The sequence below is a fragment of the Mesoplodon bidens genome, assembly GCF_964165515.1.
Source record: "Mesoplodon bidens genome assembly, chromosome: 10".
In the NCBI taxonomy this organism is placed as follows: domain Eukaryota; kingdom Metazoa; phylum Chordata; class Mammalia; order Artiodactyla; family Ziphiidae; genus Mesoplodon; species Mesoplodon bidens.
Genome location: NC_138172.1, coordinates 66435156 through 66451153, shown reverse-complemented (window position 1 = coordinate 66451153; position 15998 = coordinate 66435156). Strand labels below are relative to the sequence as shown.

The following is a 15998-nucleotide window of genomic DNA, read 5'->3' as shown; positions in this document are numbered from 1 at the left end:
GCTGCCTTCACATTTTGCCATAATGTAGATTTTTTCCACTTGATTTCCTAGGATTTGTCTTTCATTGTTTTTCTCCCTTTTTAAATTTAAAAAGACAAAAAAAAAGGAAAGAAAGAAAAAGAAAAGGGAAAGAGAGAGAGAGGAGAAGAGCCCAGTCTTACTGGTCTCCTGCACTGTTTGTCTTCAGGGAAATTGCTCGACACTCTGGAGGAGGATTTTCTCCCCCCTGGTCTGGAGCCCAGAGCCCGGGCTGCTGCTTGGGATGAGGGAACAGCCTGGGTTGCAGAATGTGATCCCAGGGCCCTGGGTGTTAGAGCAAGAGGGCTTTGGAGCTGTGGACATGGAGCCCCATCTGGGTCACCTCGCTGCCCACTGCCTGCGGGCTGGCTGCTTAGCTGCTTCCTGGCGAGGGTAGGTCTCTTGGTGAGTGAGAGAATGAAGGATGGGGGAACAAGAGGATTCCCAAGCCTGGAGGATGTGGCTGAGGGCTCTGGGAAGGCACAGGGGAGCCCAGGTCCCCGATTGCCCCCCACCTGGGGTGAGCTTGGGCAGAAGCGGGCTGCTCCAGGAGGAGGCTTTTTCTTTTTGCCTGCTCTGGGCCACCAGGCTAGGCTCAGCCCACAGGTTGGCGTGTCGTGAAGGCAGGGGGTCTGGGGGCTGCTTGGAGTGAGTGGGGAGGACTTATTTAGATGGGTGGAGTGGAGAGAGCCGTCCCGTGGGGGACAGGGAGGCGCCAAGAGAAGAAGGAAGCTGAGCACAGGTGCAGTGATCCTACCTGGTGTAACCCGAGTCCACCAGGACATTAGGGAGACACCTCAGGCGGGAAACTGGGCCGATGACCAACCCCCCGCCCCCCCGCTGAGTCCTTAGTGCCTGCAGGTCTCCGTGGCCCTGCCCTCAAATAAGCTCCCTGGGTCATCTGTGCTGATGGAGGGAGCCAAGTGTGGACAATCCCACGCAGCGAAGGGTAGAAAAATGAGGGCATTTCAGCAGCGATCTCTCACCTGCAGGTGGAATTTACAAGTCCAAAGTGTCTTCAGTTCCTGGCTCTCAGGACAGGCAGTAGCTCCTGAGTCGAGTCCACATCTGCTGCTGCCACTGCGTGGCCCGGCAGCCCTGCCCCCTAGGATGCAGCCCCCAGCCTCCCTCCATCACTTCACTCCACTTGTTTCCTCCTCTGCCCTGCGATGAGAGCTGTATGGGAGGAGGGGCTCTGTCCTCCTCATGGCTGCATCCCAGCATCCAAACGGTGCTCAGTAAACACTTGTGGACTCAGTGAAGGAAAAGCAGCGGTAGCACGCAGGACAGGGTGCGTTGTTGGATGGCTGGTGTCTGGGGAAGCGTGCGGTGGGCCTGGCACCCAGGGGGCCTTCCCCACCACCAGTGTGGCCAGCAGTGCTGTCTCCTGAGCCCCTCCTGGGGCTGGTCGCTCTCTCTTCCTGTCTTGCTTCCCAGCTAGACTGAGCTCCCAAGGAAGGGGTTTTACTTGCTATTGTTTCTTTCTTTTCTTTTGAATTTTATTTATCTATTTATTTATTTATTTATTTTTGGCTGTGTTGGGTCTTTGTTGCTGCGCGTGGGCTTTCTCTAGTTGCAGCGAGTGGGGGCCACTCTTCCTTGCGGTGCACGGGCTTCTCATTGCAGTGGCTTCTCTTGTTGCGCAGCACGGGCTCTAGGCGTGTGGGCTTCAGTAGTTGTGGCTCGTGGGCTCAGTAGTTGTGGCTTACGGGCTCTAGAGCTCAGGCTCAGTAGATGTGGCCCACGGGCTTAGTTGCTCTGTGGCATGTGGGATCTTCCCAGAGCAGGGCTCGAACCCGTGTCCCCTGCATTGGCAGGCAGATTCTTAACCACTGCGCCACCAGGGAAGCCCTCTTTTTTTTTTTTAATTAATTAATTTTTTTGGCTGCGTTGGGTCTTTGTTGCTGCACGCAGGCTTTCTTTAGTTGTGGTGAGCAGAGGCTCCTCTTCATTGCAGTGCGCGGGCTTCTCATTGCAGTGGCTTCTCTTGTTGCAGAGCACGAGCTCTAGGTGCGTGGGCTTCAGTAGCTCTGGCACGCAGGCTGCAGTAGTTGTGGCACGCAGGCTCAGTAGTTGTGGCTCGTGGGCTCTAGAGCGCAGGCCCAGTAGTTGTGGCGCACAGGCTTAGTTGCTCCATGGCACGTGGGATCTTCCTGGACCAGGGCTCGAACCCGTGTCCCCTGCATTGGCAGGCGGATTCTTAACCACTGTGCCAGTGGGGCAGTCCCTACTTGCTATTGTTTCTTAAGGACCAAATGTGCCAGGAACTGAGCAGGACACTTCTTGAATGAATGAATGAATGAATGAACAAATGAACAAACAAACACGCAGAGCTGGCCCTGCCCTTGGGGAGTGCAGCTGGAGGCAGACACTGACACAGATTTTGGCTAGACTCAGAGAACACCGGGAAAGGTCACCAGACTGCAAATGGAAAGAGCACAGAGACCACAAAATGCAAGAGGAAACCCATATCAAGTTTCACTAGTGGAGTCTCCATGTCACGTTCAAGTCAGGGCAGGTGCCTGGAGCCTGGGGGAGGCGCAGGGTTCCAGTGCCAGGGAGGGCTGGCCAGGAAAGAGCCTGTCCTCGGGGGGGAGGTAGGATTTCGGGAGCCAGATGGCCGGTAGGAGGAGGGCAGCCTCAGGTGGGCTCCCCATGTGCTTCCCCTCCAGTGTCCTGTGGATTCCACCGGGCCGGGAGTGGCCGAGTGACCCCGTGTCACGGATGCACAAAGAGGCTCAGGGCAGCGCACACAGGGACTGAATGCCTTCACTGTCACTCGTGTCTGAAAGTTTGGTCTGGCCTGGGTTCTGGGGTCCACATTTACCAAGCATTTACATCTTTACATCTTGTATTTGCTTCTGATTTTTTTTTTCAAGAAATAAAATGGGGATTGTCTGGAAGCCCTTTCACGGAGCCCTCAGTCTTGTTCCATCCCTGCCTCCCTTGAGGTACCCACGACTCTGAAGGGGATGAGTTCCCTTCTTGTCCCCGTTTAGTCATTCAACAAGCATTTATGGAGCACCTAATGTGTGCCAGGCACTGGGATATTGCAGTGCATACAGTAGAACAAATCTGCCTTCATGCAGCTTTTGCTCATATATATGTGTGTGTCCATATAGAATAAATCTTATTAATATGGCTTTTAATTTCTACATTAATGGGACAGATTGTGCTGCACTTTGCTTTATCACCCAACTTTATGTTTTCAGGGTTTTGTCGTGCTGATACATGAGAGCTGTTTTATGAATCTTAGCTACATAATATTCCATTGTGCAAACACACCACAGATTAACCATTCTTCTGCTGTAAAATATTTAAGTGGTTTCCATTTTTTTGCTGTTTCGAACAGCGCCACAGTGACCGTCTTTGGGCACGTTCCCTTGCACCTGTGTGTGACTTCCTCTGGGAAGGATGTGGAGGGGGACACGCTGGCTTGTAGGATTCTAGACCCCCTGGGGCAGTCTGCCCTCAGTCTCCTTGTTCCCAGAGCACTTGGGCCAGGAGCTCTCCAAGGTCCCTACTGCCCCCAGGCACTCAGAGGCTCCTGGCAAGTGCTTGTGGCTTCCTGCCCCTGGCCCTGCACGGAGGCACTGGCTGGGCGGATGGTGGAGCTTGCAGCTGACATGTGGCAACTGGTGCTGGACAGGGGGCTGGGGCTGTGTGTGGGGTGAGGGGCTTGCCAAGAGTGACCCAGGAAGGCCTAGGGGAGCCACGGGGAACCCCAGACTCCTTCATGCCCCCCTTCTATTTTTTTATTTTATTTTATTTTTTTATTTTTTGCGGTACGCAGGCCTCTCACTGTTGTGGCCTCTCCCGTTGCGGAGCACAGGCTCCAGACGCGCAGGCCCAGCGGCCATGGCTCACTGGCCTAGCTGCTCCGCAGCATGTGGGATCTTCCCGGTCCGGGGCACGAACCCGTGTTCCCTGCATCGGCAGGCGGACTCTCAACCACTGCACTGCCAGGGAAGCCCTGCCCCCCTTCTTATAATCCTGTTCCTGGAGCCTGGGACAGGTGGAGTGTTCCAGCTTCTGTGCAGAGATAGGGCATGGGCTCGTTCCTTGCTGCTTGGGTTTAATTTGATTACATTTGCTCTCAGTATGGACTCATGGATTTTTTTTTTTTATCCAAAGAGAGAGTCCGTGTGGTAAAGGAGGAGGGGTGCAGAGAAGTGCCCCCGCCCTGGTGGAGAGGTTTGAAGAGGGCGTCCCAGGGGAGTGCTAGTCATGGTCCCCACAGTGATGGGGCTGCAGAGGCAGGGGCTGGACATGGGAGGGCTGGCGGGCTTGGCATGAGACTTGGCATCTTCCCAGGGGTGGGGAGGGGCTGCAGGAGATGGGGGTTAACAGAGACCCAGCGACTGGGGCCTTCCCTTTCTCTGCCGGAGGAGGCTCTGGACACAGACCTGGATTACAGGCCCACTGACCGGCCATGTGACCTCCGTCAGGCTACTTAGCACCTCCGAGCCTCAGTTTCCACATCTGTAAGATGGGGCCATTAGCCCCTGCCCCAGGTTGTGTGAGGATTCACTGAGTGCCAGACATGCCGTGGGTGCTTAGTAAATGCGGTCCCTCTTGGGCCACTCCAGTCCTCTCTGGCTGTGGCATGGGGTCAGGAGGGCCGTGGAGACACTTGGTTTCTCACTGTGGGGCCAATGACACCAGTGGTACTTAGCCCAGGGTAAGCCCTGTGCCCAGCCATATTTACGGGTCCCGGGTGGTCCCTGACTCCACGTGACCAGTCGTGACACATTGGACTGGGCGAAGGGGTGGTCTCGGGAGCCAGACAGCCTGCATTCAAACCCCACTCTGTGCCTGACTGTGTGACCTTGGGGAAGCCACTTAACCTCTCTGCATTTCTGCCTCCTCATCTCTAAATTGGAGCTATGCTGATGATACTGACCTCAGATGAGTGAATCCATGCAAAATGTGCAGAATAATATTCAAAGGCATTAGGTACTTTATAAACGTTCACTGGTATTGAGCTCTGCATAAACCCCCAAACTCCCCTCCAGTCCCCACCCTTGTGGTTGTAAGAATATCGCATCCCGCTCAGACCAGCTCTCATCTCGAGTACCTTGTGACTCGCTCACATTTGAGCTGACCGAGCTGTGGTCACCTAATTCTTCTTTCACCAGCAAAACGAAGCCTGCAAGATATACCCTGGCGTGTCAGGTGGGGCCATCCTATGGAACTTCTTAGGGGAGCATTGCCCAGAAATATGACTTAATCTAAAAGTTTCTCCCTCCTTGAGAACAATTAACTCCTATTCTATGCCTGCCTCCCCTCAGCCCCTTGGCCCCCTCCTCCCTCCTGGAGCCAGGTGGCACTTCCTAACCCCTCAGCCAGCCTCCTCCTTTTGTCCATCTGTCTCCCCAGATGGGGGGCGGGAAATGTAGCAATTAGCCCAATTTCTAACTGGAAAGGAACCATATGGAGGGTTTACCTGGGAGCTGAGTGTCTGCCCGGCCGCTGTTAGGGCAGAGCCAGCGCTGTGGGCAGCAGACTGGCTCCCAGGGCTCTCTCTCTGTGAGCCGGGACCAGAGGGTCCCCGTCCTGCCCCCAGACCCTCCCTCCTTCTCTCCTTCTCTCCCTCCCCCATGAGCCCCTGGTAGACCTGCTTTTCTCCTGTGCTTGGGGCTTCTTTGGGTGTCTTAGGAGGTCTTGAGGAGCTTGGTCTGCACGGAAGTGGCAGAAGGTAAGGGAGGTGGGTGCTGGTCAGGGCAGGGGGCAGGGGGCCGTGGCTGCCTTGCCTGTTGCAGAGAACCAGGGGGTCTACTTTCCTGGCAATGTGAGAATGTGTCTGTGTCGTGTGGCTCCAGGCCTTGCAGGTGCCTGGCACAGAGCAGCCCCCATTCTAGTGCGAGTACGTTGTTCTCCCAGAATGCCCCACCCCCCGGCTGCTTGCGCCTCCTCCTGCTAAGACTCAGCTCAGGGTCACCGCCCTTGGGCAGCCTTCCCTGGTTGCCACCTACGCCCAGGAGTAGAGGGCCCTTCTTGGGTGGAGCTGGGTGCTGGCACCTTTCCCCAGGGGGCAGGTGGGTGTGTTACATCTCCCTGTGCTGGGAGCCCCTTGCAGCCAGTCCTCCATGCAGAGGTGCGTGGAGTCTGCGCAGAAGGCTCAGGTGACCCCGGCCTGGACTGAGAAGCCATTCAAAGGCTCGGGGGTGCCCAGGGGTGACAGCCAGGTGCCCAGCCAAGGTGGATAGTTTGGCTGGGCCCTAAAGGGCTCCTGTGTGAGGTGGAGTTGGGCTGAGACCCTTGAGTGGGACCCAGAGGAAGGTACTGGTCTCAGATAAAGGATCTGCTTTCATCAAGAGTAATCCCTCATGTTTTTCCATCAGCTGAGCCCTGACTCTGCCACCTGGGGTCCTGGGGGGGTCTTACTCCCTGGAGGCCCCCCATTCTGTACCTCAGTAGGGCAGGGAATTGTGTGGCTTTGGGTAAACCACTTCTCTTTTCTGAGCCTCGGTTTCCTCATCTGTCAAATGCAGTTGATAGAAACAGTGGTCCACAGTGCTTTTGTAGCAGGAGATGAGGGGAGATTGAAATACAGGCATGATACCTGTCCCCTGCCAGCACTGGAGAGACACCGTCTGAGGCTGGGGACTGGCTGGGTGAAGTGGAAAGTGCTCCCAGGGTTTCTGTTAGCCACATGGCCTGGCTGTGAATTCCGGGGTGTGTTGACTGCATCCTGGCTCCTGCAGACTTGGGGGCTCAGCTTCTTGCAGAGGCATGAGCTTGAGAGGCAGGTAGGCCCTGGGTCCCCTCCCCCAGGACCCAGCCAGGTAGGTGGTGGCCCAGAGAAGAAGGAGTGACGGCAGGGCCCCTCAAGACCTTCTGACCCCAATCAGAGCTCTTCCAGTCCCTCCACCCAAAGCACTCAGGTTAGAATGACCTTCGGAAGCTCTCCTGAGCTCCCTGCTGGGAATCTGATCACAAAAAGATGGGCGGGGCCTCGAGTATCAAGGCACCCTGCCAGGCCAGGGTGGGAGCTGGAGAGACTTACACACTGAGCAGCCTGTGGGTTCCTGGAAGGGAACCTGGGAAGACCTAGATGAGGACAGTAGCTGGGTTTGCAGCATTGCTGCCCAGGATGTGTGGGCACGAGTCAGCAGCCGTGCGCACTGCTCTTACCAAGGGGCCTGTTGATGAGCATGGGGCCCAGGGACAAGAGCCCTGGTTGGCATGTGTGGATGTGGGTGCCAGAGGCACTAATGGCCCAGTGTGGGCAATTTGCTCTCGTTCTCAGATTTACTCCTCCAAAAAGCCTTATGAGGTGGTTACATTGAAAAGAACCAATGTTTACTGAGCACTTACTATGTGCCAGATATTATTGTATTTATATGCATGAACACACTTAGCTTTATAACAACTCTATGAAATAGGTAGTATCATTTTGTAGATGATGTATTTGAGGCACAGAGAAGTTCAGTAACCAGCCCGAGATCACACAGTGGTAAGTAGCAGAGCTGAGATTTGAACCCAGACAGTCTAGCTTTAAGCACAATGCTGCATTGCCTCTTGCTAACAACCTATTTTATTTATGAAAACTGAGGCACAGAGAACCTAAGTGACATGTCCAGGGTCACCAAGCTTGTGAGTTGTGGAGCCGAAATTCCCACTGTGGCTATTCTGACTGCACAGCCCGTGCCCAGAGATGGGGACCTGGGAGCTAAGAGTCAGGCTACAGGGCCGTGAGCAGCCCCCAGGAGTGTGGGTTGCGGGAGAGACTCTGTCTGCCCCAGGCTGACTGGTGCCCTTCTTGCAGGGGGTGTGTGCATTGCCCAGTCGGTCAAGATACCACGGGAACCCAAGCCTGGGGAGTTCGACAAGATCATCCGGCGCCTCCTGGAGACCTCGAACGCCAGGGCAGTCATCATCTTTGCCAATGAGGACGATATCAGGTGAGGGCAGGTGGGGCTTGGGGCGGGGCTTGGGAGCTGGGGATCCCTGCTGGAGACCTTCCTAGGCAAGCCTGACCCACCCTGGAGTCCAGTGAGATGGGGTGGGCCAGTGAGTGGGTGGTGGGGAGACCCTTCTGGCTGGGGCACAGGCTACTGCTAAAGGGCTCCCCTTCCCCTTGCTGTTTCCTGCATCTATTCTACCAACTGGGGATGGTAAGCACGTACTTTTACAGAGGGGCTAAGGCCGTGGGCTTGGGGTCAGAGCACCTAGGTTCCTCGCCTGCTCTCCTTCCTACTAGCTGTGTGACCTCAGGCAAGTTTCTCAACCTCTCAGGGCTTCTATTCTGCTTTAAAAAAAAAAAAAAAAGAGAAGCTAATTATGCTTGCTTGATGGTGTTGCTTGAGTATTGAATGCAGGAATGTGCATAAGGGGCTTAGAGCAGAGGCTGGCAAGGTTGGCCACCTCTCAGCCCCTCCCTCCTTTCTTCGGTGAGCTCAGAGTAGTGGGAAGAGGCCTGGGCTGAGGTTTTAGTCCTGATTTGGGCACACACTCACTGTGGGCAGTATTGTCCCCTCCCTGGTCCTCAGTCTCCACATCTTCAGATTGGGGGCAGGTGGACTCCAGGTGCCAGAACCATGCAGTGCAGAAACCCTGGACCACCCCACCTCTCTGCACATCTGCCCCTGGGTCCTGAGTCGCAAGTCAGAAACGCAGGTGCCCTTAAAAGATGAGCCCTGAGCACCCCTCCTAACCCACTTCCCTTCTTCCTGCCTTTTCTCTCACTACTACCCCTCTGAGACTGTATGTTAGGGCCGAGAGGGGCCAGCCTCCTTGATTCCCTAGCCTCAGTGGGAGACACAGCCCCTGCTCAGAGTCTGACTGGCCGAGGAGATGCGGTTCTCCCCAGGCCTCGTCCCTCAGATAGTCGACCTGAGCTGTCAGAGCCCGCTGTGCCCTCTGGTCGACCTGCCCACCTGCCTAGCCCAGCCTGCCCGGTCCGCCCCCCGTGCATCCCCCTCCCCATTGCTAACCAGCATCTTCTCTGGGTCGCATTCTTTCCAGCACTCTGTTCCACTTGTGAAGACCCCATCCTGGACTCCTGAGTTTCAGCAAAACAGATATCCCCCCAGGAGACATTGTCGGGTCCCTGGAGGGGTGGAAGGGGGTAGTTCGGGAAGGTCATTAAGGCCTCAAAAGCCACAAGGACCAGCTCTAGTAGGTGTTTCTCAGGCCTCGAAGGACCAGGGCGTGGGAGTCCTCAGGATCCATCTGGCAGCTCCAAGCTGAAAACAGAGGCTGCTCCTGACCCCCTCAAAGCTTTCAGGTCCCCTAAATTCCTATTGCCACAGGTCCGCTGGCAACGGGGGCAGGAGGGGCTCCTTCTGAGCTCTTTCCCTCCCTGCAGTCACCAGTCGCTGCCCCCCTGCCCCCACTCCCACCCCGGAGCCCAGCACTACTTGGGTCCCACTGCGCCCTGGGACGCACCCCACTCCAGGCCTCCCGTGCGGCTCTGACGGACCCACACGCGGGGAGGGGAGGATGAAGGTGCCACGTGTCCCAGAGAAGTGGCCCCTGGGAGAGAGGGGGAAGGGCCTGAGACTGACTCCCTGAGCAGCTTCGGGGGGTGGGGGGGTGTGAGGGAGGGGGGCGCATTTCTGGAAATCCACAGGCGTTTCAGAAGCAACCAGAAGTAAAAATAAACCCAGGTGACTTTACAGAGATGGAGTCTTGGCAGCTCTGGTCATCTCTGGCTGGCCGGATGCAGGCGGGTATTAATAGGCTGTGGTATGGGTTCTGAGGTTTCACCTACAATTACTGGGCCCTGCCTGGGCTGCGGCAGCTTTGGGGGTCTGGGAATGTCCATCAGGAGATGATGGAGGAGGGCAGGTGTGGGCCCCAGGGCTGGGAAACATCTCTCCCTGGCAGCCCCAGGCGGTCCTGCCCCAGCTGGCCACCTCCTGCACAGGCGCAGCAACCACCCCAAGCCCCGGAGTCTGTCCTGGCCTTGTCCATGGGAAGGGCCTGGACAGTTTCTAGTATCCTGGCCTCTCGCTGTGTGATCTTGAGCAAGTTGCTTGCTCCAGTCTCTCCCCGTGGAAGGAGGTGCATTGGGAGAATTCTGCCCAGTCCTTCCTATTTTTCTCCTCCTAGATGTCTCTGAGGGGCCACTTAGTTCAAGCATCCGTTAAGCACTGGCTGAAAGCCTCCTGTGGGCTGGGCCCTGTGCTGGGCTCCAGGGCCCCTGACTTGACTAGGACCACTGTCACTGTGGGCCTGGGGAGGGGTGAGGCCCTGGCTGCCCGCACCCTTTCATCCATCCAGGAGGGTGTGGGGAGCAGCTCTTTGAAGCACCTGGACTTTTGGCACAGAAGGAGGTGGCATGCAGAGGGGGAAGGGTGTAGTGGGGGGGTGGGTGTGAGAGAGAGAGACAGTGGATATAAATGTGAGAAAGGGCCAAGGGATGTGGGTCTGGGCTTAGGACCAGGGTGGCATGTACCTGAGAGGACAGAGCCTGGGCAGATGAGGTTCTGGGGACCTGAGTCAGACGTGGGGCAGGTACAAACTGAGGGAAACAGCTGTGGTCTTTGCAGGGACTGAGGTAGCCCCAGGGGACAGGAATGGGTCTGGGAGACAGACAGGGGCTAGGGGTGCCGTATGGGTGAGAGGGGAAGCCGTGGGCCTACGGGCAGGCGTGGGCCAGGGCAGCAGGGAACTGTGGGCCTGCGGGTACGACACGGGCGCCGGGGCGGCTATGGGCCCTGGGCTCATGGGGGTCAGGATGGGGGATCCAGGCACAGGCTGAGAGGGGGACAGGTGTGGGCCTCGGGGAAGGGGGTCAGCCAAGGGCAGGTGTGGCCAGGGTGGCGGCAGCCGCGTGGGCAGACACGGCTGGGTTGGGCTGGGCTGGTGCGTGTTCCCACAGGCGTGTGCTGGAGGCGGCCCGGAAGGCCAACCAGACCGGCCACTTCTTCTGGATGGGCTCGGACAGCTGGGGCTCCAAGATCGCCCCTGTGCTGCACCTGGAGGAGGTGGCCGAGGGTGCCGTCACTATCCTCCCCAAGAGGATGTCCGTGCGAGGTAGGCCCGGCAGCCTGGACGGCACGCCCGCTGCCCTCACTTGGCACCGTCCACCACCGCTGTCAGTGTCACCCCGATGGTTCCTTCTTAGCGTCGCCCCGTGCCCTTCCTCTCCCGCTCCTCATCTCCCTGCATCCTGTCTTTCCTCTTCCTTGGCTCGCAGCTTCTTTGTGCTCGGGTTCTGGGATAGGAAGCCTTTCTGGCCACACTTAACCCAGCAGGATTCAAATCCAGATTCAGGACCTTTCTTCCTTCCGTCTCAGATATTTGTGGGTGTGGGAGATGGTGGCAAGTAGAGGAGGCTCATTTATCAAGGGCTCTCCTTCATCCCTATATCCTCTCATCCCTCCTCCCATCTGGGATAGAAGAGGTGAGATCCCTGCCCCGCCTGGAGTGCATCTTCTGCCAGAATGGGGCCGGGCACTGCCAGCAAGCTACAAGAAGAGGGTGCCATGCCAGGGGGCAGGGCCCTCCCTGCAGAGCCCGCCTGGGTCTGGCAGGCCCTGGGTGTGGGGGCAGGGGTTGCGCCTGCCCTGCCCGGCATCCCTTCCTCTTGGGGCAGAACCCAGTCACCCTGGGCAGGAACAGATTGCTCTGGCCAGGACCTTGCTGTGCGTGAGGCGTGAAGTTCCTATTAATGGCTCAGTTTGGCAGGGACCTCACTGTCCTCCCCATGGGGGAGGCAGGCTCCCAGGGCCTTCTCCCCTGCTCTTGCTCTGGTCAATAGAATCCAGCATGGATGGAGGTGGAGAGGCCTGCAGACATCTGCTTCCACCAAACTTTCCAAGAGACCGAGGCCTGAGCAGGGAAGGGATGTGGGTCACACCGCCGTGTCCTCTACTCACCCTGAGGCAGAGGGAGCATAGGCCGCAGAAGTTTCCACACCTCCCCTCTCAGCCTCAAGCCATAATAAACACAAAATAACAATAACTATGGCTCTTGGTACCCGCAAACGCCAGGCCCCTTACAGACACCTCATTCAGTCTTCCCTGCAACCCCAAAAGAAACTTTTATCCACATTTAGTGGGTGAATACATTTAAGGATCAGAGAGATTTAGTGACATGTAGTGGCAGTAAGTGACACATACTTGCTATTAAGTGGCAGAACTGGGATCTGAACCCTGGACTTGCCAGACAAATCCCTTTTACCTCTGGGACATTAGAGGAGCCTTTAGAGCAGTGGTTCTCACCTGGGGGTGATTTTGATCCCCAAGGGCCGTTTGGTAACGTTTGGAGACATTTTTGGTTGTCACGATTAGGGAATGATGCTTCTGGCATCTAGTGGGTAGAGGCCGGAGATGTTGCTCAATATCCTGAAATGTACCCCTGCCGCTCCAGCCCCCCACCCCAGCAAAGAATGATCGGGCCTAGTGTCAGTGGGTCAAGGTTGAGAAACTCTGCTCTAAGGCCAGTCCCCCACCAGTGCCAGAACCTCCCTGACAGCTCCAACAGTCAGACAACTGTGCCCGTGACACGGAATGATCATGATATTTATAGAGGGGGCACTGGTAGGAGAGAGAAGGGGATATTCACTCACCAGCCTGCCTACCCTGGGATGGGGTTTTCTAGGCTTACAGCACAGTGGGTAAGCCCTTAGGAGCATTTGGAGAAGGAGGCTGCCTCTGTCAGTGATGGGGATGTTCTGGACTTGAAGGAGGAAGGTCCAGCTCCCCATCTTATCTGTGTGACCTGGGTCATTCCCTACCATCTCTGGTCCGGTCTCCTCTTCAGAACTAGAATGCTCAGGTGCTCCCAGTATTGGGTGCCTGCCCCCCACCAGCCTCTCTGCTCTAATCTCAGGGCCCCCAGGTGACTCCTTCTCAAAGAGGCCCCATCTTACCATTTTGGTGGTTAAGAAGCAGCGGAAACACCCTCAGCCTGTACTTCTTCCATAAAGGAAGCAGTTGTAAGATTACACAGGCTCTCCCTGGAATTTAATACAGCTCTTTTCATTGTGAAGGAAATGAAATGGTCCACATTTTGTTTTTTCCGGCTGGGCCCTGGATCAGAGGATGTGCTCTTCCCTTCCGCCTCCCTCTGCCTGGGCCACGTGAAAGCTGCGGGAAGCGGGAAGGGGAGGGGGCGGGTGGGGAAGGGAGGCGCGAGGTCCTGACATCCTGGCTCCCTGTCAGGCTTCGACCGCTACTTCTCCAGCCGCACGCTGGACAACAACCGGCGCAACATCTGGTTTGCTGAGTTCTGGGAGGACAACTTCCATTGCAAGTTGAGCCGCCACGCGCTCAAGAAAGGCAGCCATGTCAAGAAGTGCACCAGTGAGCACGCGCGTGGGGCGGGGCGTGGGACTGAGCCTCAGGGGGCGGGGCCAGGGTGGGCCCTGAGGGGGTGGGGCTATGGGGGAGAAGGCTGAGAGTGTCAGGTTGGGTGGGCGGTGGCTGCGGGACACTGCCGCAGGGGTAGCAGTGTCCAGGGGCCCAGGCGGTGCTGCCTGGGGGTGGAGTTGGGGGCCAGAAGGGGCGGAACCCTAAGGTGGGGGGGCCAGAAGGGGCGGGGCCAGGACTGACTCAAGGTCTGACACCAGGGCCTTGCCGGTGGGTGGGCTTAGGGTAGCTGAAACCTCGGTGATCTCTCAGACCATCAGCCGTAGGACGCTGCTGAGCAGGGGAAGGGGCTCCTGGGTCTGGGCAGAGGTGCCGTCTGGCTGCTCACCTTGGGCTTCATCTGGACGCCCCTATGGCAAGCCCAGAGAACTGACTGACCCCAGCTGCCCTGTGAATCCTAACGCTCACCGGTCTGAGCACTTTACAGAAACCATCTCTAACCCCTCCAGGTTCCCACAGTCACTCAACAGACACCAGTTTGACTCCCACTCCCTGGCCCTTTTCTAAGCACCATGGATATAGCAGTGAATGAAAGAGCCAAAAAGCTCTTGGAATTTTTATTTTAATGGGGAGACAGACAATAAACGAGATATGTAAGTAAACTATAGACTATGTCAGAAGGAAAAAGTGCAGTAGCAACAAAATAGATAAGAAGGAGGATGGCTTCCCTTCAAGGTAACGTTTCAGCAGTCCTGAAAAGGACAGGGAATGAGCCATGGGAGGATGGGACGATGGGTCGATTTTATAGATTGGAAAACAAAGGCTCAGAGAAGGTAAGTAAAGGGACCTGAGTTCCCGCAGATGAAAGGTGGTGGAGCAGAATATGGACCCAGGTCTGAGTTCTAGGCCCTCAGACCCCTACGGTAGCCATCTTGGCGCATTCACCTTTGATACAGTTGGATGTGGGTCCTTGTGCACTCTTTGCCTGGGTAGCTCTGCAGCAGGACCTGGCTTCAGGGACATTGGGAGGGCTCTGTGTACCCCTCAACCGTGAGTGGTGGCCATGCAAAGATGATGAACTCCCTCTTATAGTCTCCTGGGCTGATGCGTGCAGCTTGGGCAGAGGGCCAGATGAGCAAGGGCCACTGGATCAGCCGCAGGGACATGCTGCATGGAATCACTGGCAGTTGGGGGCGGGGGGGTTGGTCCACTAGGGCCAGGGGAGGAGGGAGCATGGTGAGGTGGGTGGGCCAGTGGGGAGCATGCTGACCTCTGGTGGCCAGGGCAATCGTGGCTACTTAGGACTGTGGGTGTCCCTTGGGGACGGAGGCAGACTCCTGTGGGTGTAGGCAGCAGTGTGTGTACACCCTTGTGTGCGTGACTGTATGTGACTGTGTATGCACATGAGTGTCTAAAAGAGAAGGTATATATGTGCATGTCTGTCTTACGTAGGGGCGACGTTCCTGGGTGAGCTAATAACCATAAACACCACTCTTTACTATGCATTTACTATGTTCCAGACATTTTGACAACATCATCTCATTTCACCCTCACAACAAGTCTAGGGACTCATGACCCCCATATTATGGAGGCTATGGAGGGTCAGAGAGGTCAAGCAACTTGCCCAAGGCTGCACAGCAAAGGTCTTTATGAGGCAGTAATCACAACAAAGGTGTAAGAAGTACAAACATGCCTGGGCATGGGAGGCTGGGCCCTCATGGGTAGGAGCATCCTGTTTACTTCTCTCTTCCTGGCATAATTATTGAGAGCATCCCCTTTTATTCTCAAAAGTGCCCAAGTGGGGATAGAAGATTGTATCTTCACCCTGATTATAGGTCACGAGACCTAGCTTGGAGATGGGGATGGGTGAGACTGAAAGTGGGGGCAACATGGATAAGGGGACGTCTTGGCCCCTGTGTCTGGCTCACCAAGGGAGAGGGGCTTTCTGGAGTCTCCTCTTGGTCTGGGAGGGGCAGGCAGGGAGAAGGCCTTGGTCAGTCCCTGTAAGCTCTTTGCAGACTCCCAGTCCTCATCAGGACTCCCCAGCTGCTGGTGAACTGGCGTGGCGGGCACCTCTCTAGGTGCCCTCAGGGAGGTGTGTGGGATGTCAGAGCAGGTGGGGAAGGAGGGCTTGATCAGGATTCAGGGGAGTGTAGAGTCTCACTGGGAACCTGAGGCCAGCTGTACCCTGTCAGGACCTTAGCTTTCTCATCTGAGAAATGGGATTGGTGGTGAGCCAGCCCAGAGGGTGTCTGGGGATGCAGGTGAGAAAGCTGATTGGAGGCACTTGGTGAACTGTAAGAGGGTGGTGCTCAAGCCTGGCTGTGCATCAGAATCACCTAGAACTTTTAGAGCTCTACTAGGGCCCCACCCCCAGACCCACTAAGCAGAACCTCAGGGGTGGGTGGTTTTTCAAGCTCTCCCAGTGGATTTTATGTGTATTTAGGGCTGGGAACCTCGGGCAAGAGCAGCTTTGTTTGCATCGAATCACCTGGGGATCTTTTCAAATGCCGACCGATGCCTGGCTCCCAGCCCCAGACATTCTGATGTAATTGGCCCTGGGTACCACCTGGGCATCAGGATTTTTAAAAGGTGCCCCTGTGGTTTACTGTGCAGCCAAATATGGGAACCACTGCCTCAGAAGGAGAGGTGGGTGATAGAAGGGGTGACGGTGTGCACCCCAGGCAGTGGGGAAGGCGTGAGCAAAGCATCAGA

General features: G+C 56.4%; 1 protein-coding gene across 4 annotated transcripts in view; it reads left to right on the top strand.

The window, feature by feature from the left end:
• GRM4 (glutamate metabotropic receptor 4) overlaps positions 1-15998 on the top strand; it is a gene marked incomplete at both ends in the record, with an annotated part of 106932 nt that overhangs the window by 57971 nt on the left and 32963 nt on the right. For 3 of the 4 annotated variants that reach the window (XM_081245536.1, XM_081245533.1, XM_081245534.1), the window contains 3 exons: positions 7790-7925; positions 10850-11004; positions 13137-13277. In XM_081245536.1, the coding sequence (XP_081101662.1) occupies positions 7790-7925; positions 10850-11004; positions 13137-13277 (432 nt within the window). The remainder of the gene's footprint in view (positions 1-7789; positions 7926-10849; positions 11005-13136; positions 13278-15998) is intronic. The other variant, XM_081245535.1, reaches the window with a different exon arrangement.